The sequence below is a fragment of the Momordica charantia genome (assembly GCF_013281855.1).
Source record: "Momordica charantia cultivar OHB3-1 chromosome 1 unlocalized genomic scaffold, Mcharantia_2.0 BLBB01000001.1, whole genome shotgun sequence".
In the NCBI taxonomy this organism is placed as follows: Eukaryota; Viridiplantae; Streptophyta; class Magnoliopsida; order Cucurbitales; family Cucurbitaceae; genus Momordica; species Momordica charantia.
This window is the reverse complement of record NW_028275157.1, coordinates 21,475,202-21,492,172: the sequence shown is the minus strand read 5'-3', so window position 1 is coordinate 21,492,172 and position 16,971 is coordinate 21,475,202. Positions and strand designations below refer to the sequence as shown.

General features: G+C 36.7%; 3 protein-coding genes across 6 annotated transcripts; 1 reads left to right on the top strand and 2 right to left on the bottom strand.

The window, feature by feature from the left end:
* Nucleotides 1-184: 184 nt before the first annotated feature.
* Nucleotides 185-11,309, bottom strand: EMB2369 (tRNA synthetase class I (I, L, M and V) family protein). Of its 3 annotated transcripts, none has more exons than XM_022277015.2 (20): nt 10,797-11,307; nt 10,460-10,604; nt 10,306-10,362; nt 9,727-9,846; nt 9,540-9,644; nt 9,150-9,373; nt 8,982-9,048; nt 8,729-8,883; nt 7,990-8,254; nt 7,709-7,900; nt 7,013-7,092; nt 6,659-6,721; nt 6,457-6,538; nt 5,195-5,272; nt 5,016-5,117; nt 4,446-4,618; nt 4,117-4,294; nt 2,513-2,590; nt 1,680-1,811; nt 185-824 (listed from the first exon to the last, which is right to left on the bottom strand). In XM_022277015.2, exons 1-20 carry the CDS (start codon nt 11,192-11,194, stop codon nt 585-587), a joined length of 2,934 nt encoding a protein of 977 aa, XP_022132707.1. In that variant the 5' UTR covers nt 11,195-11,307; the 3' UTR covers nt 185-584. The 3 variants fall into 3 exon arrangements, 2 of the variants coding, with proteins under 2 accessions (XP_022132707.1, XP_022132708.1); XM_022277016.2 differs by having other exon boundaries at nt 10,460-10,636; nt 10,797-10,937; XR_002600743.2 differs by lacking the exon at nt 185-824 and adding an exon at nt 2,704-2,819 and having other exon boundaries at nt 1,759-1,811; nt 10,797-11,309.
* A 329-nt stretch (nt 11,310-11,638) lies between these two features.
* Nucleotides 11,639-12,992, top strand: RBCX1 (Chaperonin-like RbcX protein). The gene is made up of 6 exons (XM_022277219.2): nt 11,639-11,894; nt 11,974-12,068; nt 12,155-12,272; nt 12,488-12,504; nt 12,593-12,655; nt 12,744-12,992. Exons 1-6 carry the CDS (start codon nt 11,735-11,737, stop codon nt 12,816-12,818), a joined length of 528 nt encoding a protein of 175 aa, XP_022132911.1. The 5' UTR covers nt 11,639-11,734; the 3' UTR covers nt 12,819-12,992.
* A 446-nt stretch (nt 12,993-13,438) lies between these two features.
* LOC111005636 (Ribosomal protein L4/L1 family) lies at nt 13,439-16,885 on the bottom strand. 2 transcript variants are annotated; one of them, XM_022277217.2, is made up of 9 exons: nt 16,738-16,885; nt 16,166-16,393; nt 15,982-16,043; nt 15,636-15,759; nt 15,358-15,506; nt 14,818-14,925; nt 14,612-14,731; nt 14,265-14,438; nt 13,439-13,779 (listed from the first exon to the last, which is right to left on the bottom strand). In XM_022277217.2, the coding sequence occupies exons 2-9, from the start codon at nt 16,272-16,274 to the stop codon at nt 13,678-13,680; spliced, it is 948 nt and encodes a 315-aa protein (XP_022132909.1). In that variant the 5' UTR covers nt 16,275-16,393; nt 16,738-16,885; the 3' UTR covers nt 13,439-13,677. The 2 variants fall into 2 exon arrangements, with proteins under 2 accessions (XP_022132909.1, XP_022132910.1); XM_022277218.2 differs by having other exon boundaries at nt 15,636-15,735.
* Between the last annotated feature and the right edge of the window lie 86 nt (nt 16,886-16,971).

Below are 16,971 nucleotides of genomic sequence, written 5' to 3'. Positions count from 1 at the left end.
ACCAATATATTTAATTCAAGAATTTTATTTGAATATATTAAATGAAATGAAGTGATATACGCCACCCTTTTTTTTTTCCAAGAGAGCACAATTATCTTTTTCCCCTGCTCCAAATCACTCTAGAATGAAAATTTTCAGTAGGTTGTGGTATTAAGTCAACATATATTACTTTTTAACTCAAAGGTAACAAATTTTATCGTATCGAATAAATTGAAAGAAAGTTATTTTCAGCAATTTAAATGGTCATAAGCATCTTTATTACAATGAATGACAGACGAGATGACAGATTGTTGTATCAACGAATTGCCCCTCAACAAACTGTAGAAAGAACTGATGAAACAGCTACGATGCCAATACTGGCCCTCAAGAGCCGTTGCCACAATGTCTTGAATAGCTGCAAATTTCCTGTCTTGATGATAAACTTGTAGTACCTAGATTTCTTCCTTTTCCATTCGTTAAGATGAATCATTCTGTTCAATGCACTTATAATCACAACAGGCTTGTATTACAATCTGTCGTACACATCTGTCGGTGTATATCGTCTGGAAGATACTTCTGTCACTACAGCAAGTTGTTCTACAGTATCAGAAAGCAACTTTGGTGCTTTGACGATCCAATATAACATTTAAGATCTTGCCGGGGACGAAGATTCGCTTTTTTATAGACTGCCCTTGTAAATATTTGGAGAGTTTCTCGTCCTGTTGTGCTAGTTGGAAAGCATCCTCCTCTGTACATGTTTCTTCAACCTGTATGGTACCCCTAGTTTTACCATTGATCTGAACAGGTAGGACAATTGTGGATTCCTTCAAATAAGTTGGATTGGCCTGTAATTGAGAAGAAAATAGAGATCCATCAGTTATATTTTTCCATGAAATTATGAACTTTCTGATCGTCCAATTTGAACATGTAAAAGTAGATGTGCCTGAAGAATTCACTTCCATTATCTCCAAAATGTTGTTACAGACACCACTTCATCAGCCTCAAACAACATATTTCTTGAACACAAACTAAGCTTTCTCAAGTCGTCAGCTTCCAATGCGTGCAATCACTTTGAAGCACTATTTCCCCTATTTGAGGGCGAATTATATTTCAATTTTAAATTTGATTTATATTGGAAGTAAAAGTGAAGGAACCAATTAAATCCCGATATCTTAATTTGGTTTCAAAATTTAACGCAACTCTCTACTGTTTTTTCTACTATTCAAGAAATAGGCAATCTAGATTCTGGTAGTGAGGTATTTCCTATTTCCCAACAAGGACATCATCCAATACCACGTTGAGGAATCATCAACAGTTATCCACGAACTGACAGAGACATGGAAGTTATTTTCTTTCTACCATTTTCAAAAGATTATTTCCTCTAGTAGAAACAATCCTTGACATACCAGCTAGACCAACTGAAACTGTCTTTCTGTAGATCCTACTTCTGAACTGTTATTAACCTAACCCACTAAAAAAAACAATATGAAGTTTACTCCACAGATTCACTAAGTTGCAGAATTACATTCAACATCAATAGAGTTCATCACAAGGACATAATATCAACTCCACAGCTAATATACCCGTTCCATGCCTTGTAAATGCAAGAAGGTATCAGATAACCATGAAGCCTATAATATTATTGAATAGACATAATATCACAGTAATTTAGGGAGGGAAGGGGGCTAAGAAGTCCACACCTTAGGAAACAGCTCATAGGCCAATGATTCTGAGTGCCCTAAGCGAGACCAAAGTTCCTCAGCCATGTGAGGTGCATACGGTGAAAGCAACAAAATGAATTCTTCAATAATAGACTTTGGGTATCTATCCCACTGAAAATACGAAAATGATAAGAGACAGAAAAGAATAAAATGAGATTAGTTAGCTAAAAAATGACACCGGGCAGATTGGAAGAAATTTGATATGGGAAGAAATATTGTGGATAAGAACACACTCTTAAGAGTTAAGACATTGACATCCAAATATAATATATTTGTTGAAATGGGAAGAAAACAAAAGATATCGAGCCTTTTAGTCTCACTACTTCATTATTTAATCAGAATGTTAAAAGTGATCATCGTAGTTTTTCGAGAGTTATTTATGTTTCATACTTCTCTTTCCTTTTCTTATATATAGTATTTAGCCAACTTGCATGCATCTTGACTAATTCAAGTTTAAGATAAAAAGAACCAATTTTATTGGATGATACAGTAAAATTGATGCCAAGTCAAAACCAGTTTCATACTATATGATAAAGTCAACTTGATTGCGTTCAGGTTTAAGAAATAAATGAAAAACAAAAACCAGTTTTATTGGGGGGAAGGATCCACCAAAAAAAAAATTGTAGATGCCAAGTCAAAGCCTAATATACTATCAAATTATCAAATTATCAATAGGCTGACTTTAAGTTTCATTAGTATGAAACAAAGACAACAGCATGCCCTTCAACCTAAATAGAATGAATTTCCGGCAAGGACAAAGGGATTAAGCAGAAGGTTAATATGAAGTAAATTAATGCACATTTTTTAGTAACCTTATATGCCACGTTAATGAACTCCATCATAGCCGAGATTCCTGTGTTGAACCGGGTCCCTTCAACTTCTTCTGTTACCTGGAAATTGAATCATCATTTAGTCAAGGAGGGATTGTATCAACAGAATACAACTTCAATATGAAATTTAAACAAGCTAATATAACCCGTCGAATGGGTTATTTTGCTGGAACCTGAACTTATTCATGCACACTCTAAAGGTGAACTTTAAAGCCAGGCCCCAGGGTGCATTATTATTTGGGTGACTCAACCTCGTGTCACAACTTTATGTTCCATTGTTATCTCTTAACTACAAGGATAAAGAGTAATTACTAGATTAAAAGGTATCCACTGCAACAAATTCCAAATTAATGCCAGACAAAAAGGATTTTGGTTATAGTTTTCCTCCGAGACGTGATTAAGCTAGCAAGTTGAACCATATGTCTATTTAGAAGGAAGAAGAAGGCCAGGGTGCATTATTATTTGGGTGACAACTTTTGTTGCTTTTTTTTTGTTTTAAGAATGCTATTACTCTTTTAGTCTTTTGTATCTAAATCTTTTTTAATGGTAGCCTCCTTATTTGTAAGGTGAACTTTAGGAAAGCTTTAAATCTTTTTCTGTTTCTTTTAATGTGCTATACTTAATGGTCCCAAACAACATATGGATTTAAATTTCTCCCACAGCTATGTGAATGAATTAAAAATAAAATAAAATCTCTAATTGTTAGCTTAACGTATGAAATAAAAATGCCCAGTCGGCCTTAGTGATCCGACGGTGCCGAGTGGAAGGGCTGTCGATTACTAAAATTGCCCATAACAGTAGGTGTATTTGGGAAATGCTACCATCTAACAAGCGGGAACATTTCAGCTTGGGTAACATGTCCCGATGTCAAATACTCCGACACTTATCAAACATGTATCAAATACTTGTTAGCTTAATTAGTGTGTGACACTAGTAGTACAAAGTGAACATGGATCCAACACTTATTGAACACTTGTTAAGTATTAGACAAAAATAGTAATATAGGACAAAATAATAAATTTTGAGAGCAAAATACATCAAATTCATTTGTTAAGTATAAAGAATAAATTATTTTTATTTTTATTTTTATTATTATTTTTTTTATAACCAGAAGTCGGAGCTTTGCTTCCCTATATCCGGAGGCACTCACGCTCGCCCCAAGACTTAGACCTAGGAGACGTCAAAGGTTTTTGGTATTAAGCTCACCACTCATCAGAAGGTTCGAATTTGAGACCTCTGAGCCAGTATGACCAATAGACCCCAAGGCCTTTCCAACTGGGCAACCTAGGCAAAAATGATACATATTTTTAAAAATTGTATATTTTAATAAACATGTCATTGCCATGTCGTGTCCTAGATTTTAGAAAATGACGTGTCACCGTGTCTGATTCTTATCTCGTGTACATATTCGTACGTCTTAGGCTCCCATTATTAAAGGACTAAATAAAGCTTTTAATAGTGAAAACTGAGAAATAATTAAAATAGCAGAAGGGATTTAATGGCACGTCTTCATAATTCATTATCACCAATGTGAATAGCACTTGAACGGAAAAAAGACAAAGACAAAGCTCAAATAAATATATGACCTTCATGATGCACTTATGGAGTGAACGAAGTTGCTCCAGAGTGGGTTCCTCATCAGTTGCTACAGTTCCAGCTTTAAATGTACCATCAGCTGAAGGCGATCCAACAATTAGTCTCCAAGTTCTTCCCAGGAACCTATGGACACCTTCAATACCACTGGTATTCCATGATTTTGAGTCTCTGGAAACAAAATGATACGAAGAGATAACTAAGTGAGAAAAATAACGTATGCCCCTTCATGACTGATCAAGGAAATATCAGTCACATCTCATATTAAAGATTGAATGGAAATGCTTGATATTTGAATTTTGAAGTTATATATCAGAACTACCTAAGAGGGCCCATAAACATTTCATACAAGCGAAGAGAATCTGCACCATACTCAGCAACAACATCATCAGGATTGACAACATTTCCTCGACTCTTGCTCATTTTGTGAGCACGAGCAATCAATCTGATATTAGGACTGTCTTTCAGTACAAAAAAATCTCCAGATTTCACAACCTGCATATGAAAAAATCAGTTGAGAAGACCTGGAAGTCACAGAAAACAACACTGTATTTTTCGATTCTGTTAGTTACTTCTGAAGAAACAAGATTTCATTAAAGTAATGAAACGTACAAAAAGGGAAGGAAATCCTTCCCACGGCTAAGGGGTTACAAAAAGCCTCTTCAATTAGGATATATCATTAAGGGAATAATTGCAAAAAATACAGTTACGCTTTGCACCAAGAAACAGCACTGTATATAAGAAGATCAAGGATATAAGTATAGTTACGATTAAGTACTTTAAACCAGCATAGTCTTTTTTTTTTCTTTTTTTTTTGCATGATAATCTGCCATTTAAATCAGGCATACAAGTCTGAAGATATGGAAATACGCAGGGCATAAAAATCATAAACCTTTTCCTCGGGAATTCTTTCTTGATGAAATTCACTGAAAATGTCAACGGAATCTGCAGACACTAGATTCCCATCTGGGTCTTTTAAAGCTGTATATTGAACCTGCCATTTAAAATAATTGCTACATTTGAAACCTGTGAAAAAAGAAAGTTAATTTTGATTATAGTAGCAATACTTACTTCCCCAAGTATAATTCCTTGGTTTATGACGCACTTGAAGGGTTCTTTGGTGGATACAACACCAATATCATAGAGAACCTGAATCAGAGAGGTTCAACCAGGTTAGTATAGCAGAAAATATAGGACACGGCATCCAGAACATAAATAGGTCGGTAGTTCAGCAATCATCTTGTCAAAACCAACAGTTATTTCATCATCATGCAGGCCCCTTTGGCAGTTTCAAGTGAAACTTTACCCTCCACCCTATCATGGTTTTGCAATGCTTCACAAATCATTACAACCAAGTGAGAGTCTAAAGCATAACTCATACAATTAATTACAACTATGGTAAAAGATAAAATAGTACAGAATGCCTTATAAGTTTCTTCATGAGGCAAGGAACTACCATGCTTACTGAAAATGTTGATTAACAATGAGGATGACCAGTCTTCTCCTAGAAGTCTAAAACCAAGAACTAGTGGCTCATAATTCTTGATGTGGAAAAAAAGATTAACAATTAGTTTTTTTTTTTTTTATCTCCGTGTCTCCGAGCCAGCTTGCAGACACTTCTACTAATCACGGGTCAACTGCCTAACCCTACTACATTTGATTGACAAGGTAACTCGTAGGATATTAATTATTAAATCCTAGGTAGGTGGTCACCAGGGTTTGAACCCATTCCCTCTAAACCCTTTGCTATTTACAATGACCCTTATTAACCACTATGCCATCCCATGACGGTTAAGATTAACAATTAGTTGTAATCTAGTTTGTTTCGTAACCATGCTTTTTAACATTTTCCAACTTTTAGTAATAATTCTTTGAAGCAGAAAACTTGTTTGACATCATAAAGTTAATAAGAATAGTTTTTAGAAGAAAAATAAGCAGATGACAGAACATTATTTTGCAATCTTCATGGGTTTGCTATTTCAAATTTAACTGTTCATATTATCATAAGTTGTTGTTTCATTTCAAGTATAACTTCATATAAATGTGTTATATTTTGTGATTAATATACTAAATGGAAAGATAATAAGAAAAAATAAAATCAAAGAATTTTAAAAATAAAATACAATCGATAACAAAAATTAGTCTGTAAAACAATTTTTAAAAACCAAACCTAAATAGCACCATAATCTTCCAAAACAAACTGTTTGTTTTTGCAAATTAACGAATATTTCAAAAAGTAGATAATAAAGTAAGGAAATCATTATTAAAAATTCATATTTATATAAATAAAATCAAAATTATTATCAAATGGGGATTTGGATTAACTCTCAAACCTTATGCCAGAACCTAGAATAAAGTAAGTGGAGAACAGCATGCTCAGCACCACCAACGTATACATCAACTGGGCTCCAATACCTGCATAAGCAAAAATAAAGAAGTTTTGAATATATGGATTGTACTTAATTCTATTAAAACATTAGTTCAGGAAAAAGGTATACAAAAATTCTATGCTTATCCATATGCAGCAGCTCTTACATTTCCTTCATTTTCCCAACAAGTTCTTTGGAATTCTTTGGATCCATAAATCTTAAGTAGTACCTGAAAATCAATAGAATGGAAGTATCTAATTCTATTAAGATACTTCTAAGATCTTTGACTAACTTGTGCATACAAAGAAGACTAATCGGAAATTTTAAAAAATGTAAACAAAAAAAGTTTGAATGGCAACACTAGTTAGACACTATGTTATCACCCCTCCCATAAATCTTTAGTCAAAATCAGCAGATCTATTTGTTCCAGCAAGAAAAGAACGAGTAGTAAGGTTTAATTCAGGAAAGAAGAAATAATGCTTATAAATCATAAACAACTCAAAGACGTGGAACAAAATACCAGCAGGAACCAGCCCACTGTGGCATAGTACTCGTTTCTCGTTTGGCAGGTTTTCCAGACAGGGAATCAGTGGCTTTAACCTGAAAATCAATTGTTTAAAGAATAATCAGCTTAATATAAAAGAAAAAAGTTGTATTTATAATGAAAAAGATAAAGCACATTATCTAGACTACATTTTCATTAACTTCCTAGTATTCTCCCATTATAGTTGACCCTCAATAAGTAGTAGTAGTACAAAGACTAATTACATATTGTTCCATAAACATGTTCACATGACCATAAAACTTCATCTGCCAATATATATGACTACAAAATTAGCTCCTGGCCAGTAAAGAAGAATAACTATTAACTACTCATGAAGGTTCATCTGCAGTTGTTCTTTCACTAGCATCATTTCACCATTATACGTTACACTGCTTTAAAAAAACCTGAGTAGAGCAACGACTCTAAAGTAACCAATCCAAATAGAATTTTTCTTCAAAAAAAAAAATCGGCATCCATGTAAAATTTAAGTGTTTGAAATTTTGTGCATTCACATATGAGTGGGGAAAAAATCTAAATAAATATTTCGTCTCTTCATAACTAGCACAGGTTATCATGAAAATCTAGAAAACCTAAGAATCCCCACACAATAGGAAATGAGACAATGCAACATTGCTAAGGCGATAAATTAATGAAAAGGATAGAGATAGATACCCAAGACTCTGCTTTTGAAAGTGGAGGTTCCCCTGTCCCCGTGGGTGTAAAATCATCTAATTCAGGTAATGTAAGGGGCAATTCGGTTTCAGGAAGGGGGATACTCTCTCCATCATCCAAGAAAAGGACTGGGATAGGCTCCCCCCAATAACGTTGCCTAGCAAAAAGCCAATCCCTCAGCTTGTAGTTCACCTGTTGTAAGTTGGAGCGGACACTGATAACTGATAAGAAATGATGTCTCATGTATAAACTATGAACAACACATCAATTTAGGAAATAACCTTTCTCTTCCCATTCTCTGTTTTCTCAGCCCACTCAATGACTTTGGTAGCAGCTTCCTTGCTTGAGAGCCCATCGATGTCAAGCCCTGATGTTGAACTTGATGAATTGGTAATAATACCTACTCCTGAAAATGCCTTAGTTGAATCACCAATATTTCTATCCTCTGGCACAACCACCACCACTATGGGAATATCATATTTCACGGCAAAGTCATAATCACGGGAATCATGTGCAGGTACAGCCATTATTGCTCCAGTTCCATAACTGTAAAATACCAAATTACAAAATATCCTAAAGTAGATATAATGATAGGTTCTAAACAAAGTAGAATTGGTGAATAGTAGTTGTTGTATGTATTAGTTGAAAGCTATATGGGTACAAGCAAGCGTCCACAGATGCATAGATGGCCATTCCAGAGGGACACTCTCCAATAGTTCCTCTCTTACTCCCTACCTCTCACCTCTCCACACTTCCCATTTGAAACATACATTCTCTCTCCTCAAACTCTGACTAACCTGATTTTCCCTTTCTATTTCCTCTTATGTAAGTATCAACTATTGGAGGCCTATCAGAACATAAGACCAAACAAATTTGATGAAGTTGTCCACCAGACTTGCCACATAGTCAAATAATGCATGCCTTCAATATACTTCTGAACGTCAAATTTCAACATCCTTGCTCCGAAAAATGATAACAATGGTAATGAACCATAGATATGAGGCATAAACCCATACTGACCTCCCTAAGACATAATCTGCAACCCATATTGGGATAGCATTCCCATTAACTGGATTTCTAGCATAGCAACCAGAGAAAACCCCAGTTTTTTCCTTTTGCAGCTCAGTCCTCTCAAGGTCACTCTTCCTTGAAGCAAGATCTCTGTACTCCTCCACCTGTGTTCAAATCTAAGCCTGATTGTTTATTTATTCTTTTTTTTTTAAGAGAGAGAATAAAAAAGAGATAAAGTTGGCAAATGAACAAAAAAGTTTACTTTTTTGCTTTCTGTTGGAGATACCATAGATGACAATAAGGAGTACTCTGGAGCCACAACCAAATACCTACATTGAGAGATAGCATCAATAAAATTTCCTTGAAGTACGAGAACATTTTGTCCAAGAAATTCATCGAGTTTGGATAGGAGGAAGTGTGTTATCAGTACGTTGCTCCAAATATAGTATCTGGTCTGGTAGTATAAACTGTAATCTTGAGGTCACTATCTTTTCCACTGCTGTCAATAACACAAAATTCAATCTCAGCCCCTTCTGATCTCCCAATCCAGTTTCTTTGCATGTCTTTTATACTTTCAGGCCAGTCAAGGTCATCTAGATCATCAAGAAGACGATCAGCATATGCAGTAATCTTGAGCATCCATTGCCGCATTGGCTGCTTGGCAACAAATAATGACACTGTAAAATTATAAAACCATCCAAAAGTTTTGAACTAAGCAAACAGTTTGGCTTTGACAAAAAGTTAGGTTTAAAGAACATGATCATCAAAATAATATAATAGTAATAATAGATGTGTTTAACAAAAAGAAAAAAATATTAACCTTCCTTATAACTGGATGACCCCCACGCTCGCTGACACCATCAATTACCTCTTCATTGGCCAAGACAGTGCCAAGAGCAGGGCACCAGTTAACTGGTACTTCAGCCTGAATGTATAGTAATTGACTATAAGATATTTTTGTTAGCGGGAATGGCTGTGAAACCAAAAATACTTGATATAGTCATGACCTGATATGCTAATCCTCTCTTCAACAGTTGAAGAAAAATCCACTGAGTCCACTTATAATAATCTGGTTCGATTGTGGAAATTTCACGATCCCAGTCATATGAAAACCCCAATGATTTAAGCTGTAATATCAGGTGCAATCAAAAGCATACATGTTACTTGACTTTGCCATAATTACCCGACCAGTCATAATATCCAACCGTAAGCAGTCTCAAATGCTTCTATGGAACAATTACCAATTACTGATATGTTAGGGTCACCATACTTTACGCAACTAAAAGTCTAATTTCATTCGTTATTCTTCAGAATCGAAAGACAGCTAAAATCATAGTAAAGCCCATAACAAGAAGCCTCAGCAGTTATGAATTGAGTCATAAGGGACAGACTGTTCCTTATTTTTTACTTTACAATATGAAATTTGCAATTCCAAACATGCTCACCGTTATAGTGTGCTTCGGCTTGAAGTTCAGGTCATTAAATATCAAAACCGAAAAAATGGTATTCTAATTAATTTGTCGTAAAAAAGTGTAGCTGAAATCATTCAAGAAAAAGAATACAAGTAAGGAAAAACACAGCATGACCTGAGAGCGGAAGCGATTAATATTCCTCAAAGTAGTGATTTTGGGGTGAGTTCCTGTCTGCGGGGTAAAAGGTTAGCACATGTTGACATTAAAGACTAACCATAATGGTAGTTCGTGCTTCGTAGTAATATAACTGGAAGCTGTGAGATCAAACCTCAATAGCATATTGCTCCGCAGGCAATCCAAAAGCATCCCAGCCCATTGGATGCAAAACATTATAACCTTGCATGCGTTTGAATCTAGCGAGAATGTCTGTAGCAGTATAACCTAGAGGATGACCAACATGTAATCCTGATCCACTACAAACATGTCGAAGAGAGAGTATGAACTTCTGAAGGACGCCACATATACAAGAAAAATAAGATAAAATAGGCATCAATTATCGATCCTTAAACAACACGAATTGACACGAGACTTGCCAGTACTATCTCAAGCAAAGGTGACAAAATAAAATAGTCAATAACTCAGAATCCAACAGGAGAATTTGAAACCTGGGATAAGGGAACATATCAAGCACGTAGAATTTAGGCTTAGAAGTATCAATTTCATCAGGAGTTCGAAAAGTTCGATTTTCCTCCCAGTAACGCTGCCATTTGGGCTCTATTTCATGGAAGGGGTAAGCCCTCCTCACCTCTTGCTGCTTCTGCTCCTCAACCTCATTCACTTCCCCCGTCAAGGCACTTCTGATTCTACCTCGGGTAACACAAATGCCGCAGCTCAAGCTACTACCGTATAAACGACCAGCAGAATACTTTCTTCTAAAAGCTGTAGTGGAGAATTTCCTGCACAGTCCGACTGAGGGGGGAGAGAAAGAAAACAATCGAAATGGACGAGCCGAAGAAGCTTCGAATTGGCCATGTACAGAGGAATGCAGTGCCTGCACGTTCATTTCGCATGAGAAGAAGAAGAAGACGAAGACGAAGAAGAAGAAGAAAATGGCTACTGCAGAGACCAACGGCAGAAGAAGATTGAGCGGGCAGGAAGAATGAACGAGATGATAGGATTTTGCACTTTTCGCGGTTATAGCGTTGTTCAGTAACTTCAGTTCGTTGGATTTCCTTTTTGGGCCGAATCAAGTGGGCCTGAATAGCCCTTACTGGGCTAATCTCACTAATGGCCTGAGGTTATTTACGAAAATAGCCCGAAAAAAAAATCTCGAAGCCGTATGGAAGGTACGCGAACGACATGTTTTATTACCACGCGAAAGGCGAAACATAATAACATATTTAATCAAGTTAGTGAAAATAGAAAACGATGTGTCGTTTGAGCATACTTGGTGAGAATTACACGTGTCGTAGACACCACAAGGAGATTTTAACAGCCAAGATATTTCCAATTTTTACATGAAGGCATTAGAGTTAGAGGAAGAGCTCTCTTTCCCTGGTTTCAGTTTTCTTCTGAAGCAATTTGATAGAGCTTAAGATTATCCATGGAATCGTCTGCAAGGGTTCTCTCCCCGACTCAATTTCCTTCTCTTTTTCCATTACCCAATTTAAATAGAAGCAGAGTTTTCCCACTCTGGCCAACGAAGCCGAAAGCCTCTAAGTTTACTCGCTTACAGTTACAATGCCATAAGATGTATGTTCCCGGTGGGTTCTCTCTCTCTCTCTGTGTTTCTGTTTTGGTACAGAAATTTTTGTTCGTTTGTTCATTTATTTTCGAATTTAGGGTTTGGAGAAGCGTCACCAGAAGCGAAGGCGGCCAAAAATCTGCACAATTTCTTCACGTATGTTGCTGTTAGGATCGTAATTGCGCAGCTTGAGGTTTTTCTTCAATTGCCTTTTTAAGTTGCTCTGCCATGTTGTTGTGTGCGTTTCCATTGGTATTGACTCTGGTTCTGGTAGAGCAGAGCTATAATCCAGAGGCACACGTGGAGTTAATGGAGTTTCTTGATAGACATTCACTGAATGATGGGGACAAGTTCCTGGCCAGTTTGATGCGCGAATCGTCTAGGCATAAGAGTCTTGGTAAAGCCCAAATCACCTCTTTTTCTGTCGATTGCCATAAAAAATGGACTTATTAGGAACATGTATAAAATAGATTCTTAGGAGAATACAGAAAGAGGAACGAATTGCATAATCTTCATTCAGATGAAGAAAAATGAAGTTTATTGTTGATCGACTTTCATGTTTGTGTTTGACTCTCATGTCTTTGTTCGTGATCGAACTCTTTGCTGGGGCAGCATTGCGCATACTAGAGGTGAGTTCTGTACTGCACACTTGAAAGTTGATTATTAATGCTCCCTTCTGTGGAAAACACTCATAAGCAGGCAAATCATTGATTCCAGGTTCGATCTGCATACTGCAAAAACGATTTTGAGTGGGACAACCTCAAGCGATTAGCATCCAAAGTAAGAAAACTAGTCTCTTTCTCTAGTAGTATCCTTAACAGAACTATGGTTGGTTGTTTGCTACCCTTCTGAGATTCATTATTTTCAGATGGCGAGTGAATCCAACACGAGATTGATGAGGGAATATGTGACAGAGACGAGTCCATCGGAAACTGAGAAGTGATGAAGTTCTGCACCTTCTCTTCTTTTTGCAGTTAAATAAGCGAGAGAATACATAAATCCAGTGTGTGTATGACATATGAGTAAAGGCACCAGTATGGCAACCCAACATGTAAGGGCTTTATACCAAACAAAAACTGGCAAACCCAGTGATGAAATATAGACATTGATTCTGAAATCTTCTTGCAAACTACACGTTACTATTAAAACAATTTAAGTTACTGAGATGTTGCAAAGCCCTCAAAGTTCTCACCTGTTGCAAAGTTCAGAAAAGCCTAAATCAGCTCCGGTCTGAAACATTATTTCGTGGTTTTGCGCACACATAAACAACACAGGCAACGCTATAAAATGCTTAAAAGAAATCAGAGGAGCAATAGATTTTAGGTGTAAGATTTTGGCTTACAGCAGAAGCAAACATACAAGATTTGCAGGCTTGGAGGAATGATTGTAATCTACATAACTAGAAGTGATAGTGTTGTGGAACTAGGTGAGAAGCCAGTAGAGTTGGGATCTTCATATTAATAGGCTCGGGGAAGAGCAACGACTGTAATTGTACCAACTCTCATCCATCCAATTTTTATTGTTCGGTTTCAGCAAATTTAGTAAGTTGTAAATCACCCATAATTTCAAATCAAAACAGAAGAATCTGCCGGTAAAGAATTGTTCCTTTTGGTTTTTGAGCCCACAAACTACGCTACAAAACTTACTGTCCGATGCCTTAAAATTGCTAATCAGTACAGGGAAACAACATACAGGTTTAATCCCCTTCCTGCAGCAAAAGGGGGGGAAATATCAATAAAGGTTATTGCTTATCTGAACTAAAACTGACGTTGAACATAGAACTCAGGTAATAAACTGCGTCTTCAGCGGTTGATTGGAGTGTGCATCCGGGTGACAATTCTTTCTATAGCATCACGAGACATCACAAGAGTATCATGTAGAAGAATGCTGTAAACGTTCAAACCCTGTAATATAAATTGGGAAAGAAGTCAAGAATCAGGATGAGAGATTAGAACACTCGAGAGAAATCAATGTCCATGGTAGCCCATATGAGCATCCTAGCAAGATACGCATCTCCATGAAATCTAATATGTCAGGAGTAACAGTGTAAGTGAGGAAAAACAAGAGGATCATCCAGTCATAAAATTAATAAGACAATAGAATAATAAGATTTTTCTGGCACATGAGTTTTAACAGTCAATGGAAGTCCTCGTGAAAGATCAAGAGCGCCTCAATGATCTTGAAAAATATGACATTCTAGAATTTTATGATTCTTGAAATTTGATTGTATTAAAGAAAAATGGAATGGAGATCTTAAATTACAATATTCAAATTTAACTGATAAAAGATATAGATCTATGCTAGGGGCCAAGGACTTTTATAAGCAACTTCAATGTAAATTCACTAATTATTAAACTAACAAAAAGAGGGAAGCAATCAGCAAACTCACTATAGAAGGCAAAACATTGACGTAATGAAGATTTTGTGTGGCCAACTTCAGCTTCTCATCTATGGGCCCACCATCAACTAGAAGAAGTTTCTTCGCTTTCTCCATTTCATTGAAATAGTTCACGATGTTCTTCGTCTTATGTGTTGGGACGTCCAAATTATCAAACACCAGAAGCTGTGAGTCACATAATATTTCCAAAGTGAGGTTTCAGAAGCATATGGAAAGAAAACATCACGCCTTAGAATGTATGTGGTGAACCAAACCAACGTAGAAAATAATCCATCTGACATTTTCAGGTTGTGTTTGGTATAGAATGGCTAAAATGATTGCAAGAAAGAAAGACCTGCCTTTCCTTCCGCAGCACGAGCTGAAAGAGCAATCTTCAAACCCAAGCGACGAACTTTCTTATTGAGCTTGAAAGCATGACTTCGCGGTTTAGGGCCATGCATTGCTGCCCCCCCTCTGAACTATAATCATCATCCAGTTCATTAACAACTGGTATATAATATCATCAACATTATGAATTTCATAATTCGAAGTAAGTCTTAGCTACCTGGGGACCACGCAGTGTTCCGTGCCTTGCTCTACCAGTACCCTTTTGTCGCCATGGCTTTCTCCCTGTTCCACTAACCTCACTAATTGTTTTTGTCGAATGTGTTCCCTGTTGCCACTCAAGATGCTTAGTAACAATAATCAATTCTAAAAATTCACCCATAATTAGCATCTTGCAGGTTAACTACCTTCTACATGTATATCGACACTGGAATAAGAATTGCAATATCAAGATATCCTTTATTCCAATGCAAGGCCCAAAACGTTAATGAATTTACCAACGGATTTGTCTCCTCGGTTGATCAAGTATATTAGATTTGATTAAAAAACAAATTAAAATGCAAGATTGAAAGATACTATGTGGCTAGTTCTCATAACATTCCCCTTTGCTGCAAATAATTAAGGAAATATCCATCAAACAAATGGGCAGGGGCAGAAACAGTTACTTGTAAAGAATAACAAATCCCACAACGCACATTGTTTCTATTCAATCAGTCATCTAGTGTGAAGCCCTAGTGCATAAAGATGCAACAACCAATACCTGTTGTCTCTTTGCAAGCTGCCATCTAACAACCCGATGAATGATGTCCTTCCTGATTGGAACGTCAAAAACATCTCCAGCCAAGACCATGAAGCCCTTGTCTTCATTTTGAAAGTTTGTCACAGGAATCATCAGGTCCTGAAGAAGTCCTAATAATGCCACATGATTTGTTAACCACGAAAGAGATCTATATACCAATTCTTCTTGCCATAATGAAGTAGTACGGAATATAGCCTGCAATTTTATGAAGGATGCAAAATGTGGAAGAATATTGCTACCTATCTTGCGCTCTTCTAGTTCCACTGGCGTAGCAGACAACAAATCAGAAGGAAATGCAGCCTTGCTTGATTCAGGAGTCAAAATTGAGGTGGAAAGCCCCTGCGAAGCAAAAAAACACCCAGCCTATATCGTACACAATGTTTAAAGTTAAATAAATTAATGGCTGTCTAACGACAGAAAAAATGGTATGCATAACATATAAAGATATGGTTTTAATCCTAATTTTACAGACTTCAATACCATGTCCCTTGAGCAAAAGATAAAACCTTGAATGGATATAATATTCATGTCAAGAGAGTAACTTTAAAACCTTGAATAGATATAATATTAATGTCAAGAGAGTACCTTTAAAAGGGTAGAATAGCCCGCGAACATCGAGCTACCCCCATTAACGCGGCCATAAATTTCTGCTCAAAACATATGATAAAAGATAATTAATTAAAGGAAAACGTCTAGACGTTCAAGGAAAAAAAATCTTGCAGACATGTAAAAAAAGATTAGGAATAAAGAGGAAGGGAGAATGTGTTACCATGGGAATTATATAATGACTGGTTCATAATACACGAAGAATTACATTGCCCAAATGTTGGAAAGGAGCCCAGAGAGCGCAACAGCCTTCTAGACACTGCGATTGCCATACTTACAACGAACCACTAAAAGAGTCGGCAGCAGTATTGCCACAATCAGACTGCTATCTATTCATCGACAAGAGTAAGTCCTTCGAAACCTTTGCTCTAGGCCTCCAAATCTAAGTTCGCTGAAAGATTATATATATGTGGTAACTAACTAAAGCAAAGTTCATCTAACGTACTGAGCAAGCTCCACTGGTAACTAATAAATAAAATCCCGTCGCAAAAAAATCACGTAATGAGCCATATATATTGCCGCTGCTCTTTTATAGATTGCTCGGTCAGTGAAGAAATAAATCAGAGATATAGAGAAGATGGAGCACAGTTGTTCAAGAACTTTAACCCCATGAGAAATGTTCAACTTAAATTAGCACCACGAAGATTTTAGCCATGGCTAGGAGGTGCTTGATGAAATTCCGAACTGAAAAGAAGAGAAATAAAATGACAGTTGAAGCCCCAAGAATATAAAAACCTGAATTAAGCGCAGATGCTCAGAACGAAAGATCTGCAAACTCCCAGCTACCGTTAGTGAAGAGGTGTGCTTCGCAGGTCCTGAGAATGAGAAAGCGCAAAGCTTGGCGAGGGAGACGAAGAACAAAAAGGGCTGCGGAAGCCGAAGGCATTAATGGGCCAGACTGTATGGGGTTGCCTCATTTTGGGCCGCCTCCATTCAAAATTGGGCTTTTCTTCCGGGTGTTATATGAAC

Coding starts and splice junctions, on each gene's coding strand:
- EMB2369 (XM_022277015.2), bottom strand. CDS start 11,194: ATGAACGTGCAGGCACTGCATTCCTCTGTACATGGCCAATTCGAAGCT. Junction 10,363..10,459: donor CGGAGCAATATGCTATTGAG/GTTTGATCTCAC, acceptor TTTACCCCGCAG/ACAGGAACTCACCCCAAAAT. Junction 7,901..7,989: donor CAGAGAATGGGAAGAGAAAG/GTTATTTCCTAA, acceptor AACTTACAACAG/GTGAACTACAAGCTGAGGGA.
- RBCX1 (XM_022277219.2), top strand. CDS start 11,735: ATGGAATCGTCTGCAAGGGTTCTCTCCCCGACTCAATTTCCTTCTCTT. Junction 11,895..11,973: donor CCATAAGATGTATGTTCCCG/GTGGGTTCTCTC, acceptor TTTCGAATTTAG/GGTTTGGAGAAGCGTCACCA. Junction 12,656..12,743: donor TCAAGCGATTAGCATCCAAA/GTAAGAAAACTA, acceptor CATTATTTTCAG/ATGGCGAGTGAATCCAACAC.
- LOC111005636 (XM_022277217.2), bottom strand. CDS start 16,274: ATGGCAATCGCAGTGTCTAGAAGGCTGTTGCGCTCTCTGGGCTCCTTT. Junction 14,732..14,817: donor GAACACTGCGTGGTCCCCAG/GTAGCTAAGACT, acceptor TGATGATTATAG/TTCAGAGGGGGGGCAGCAAT. Junction 13,780..14,264: donor TCAATGTTTTGCCTTCTATA/GTGAGTTTGCTG, acceptor TTTATATTACAG/GGTTTGAACGTTTACAGCAT.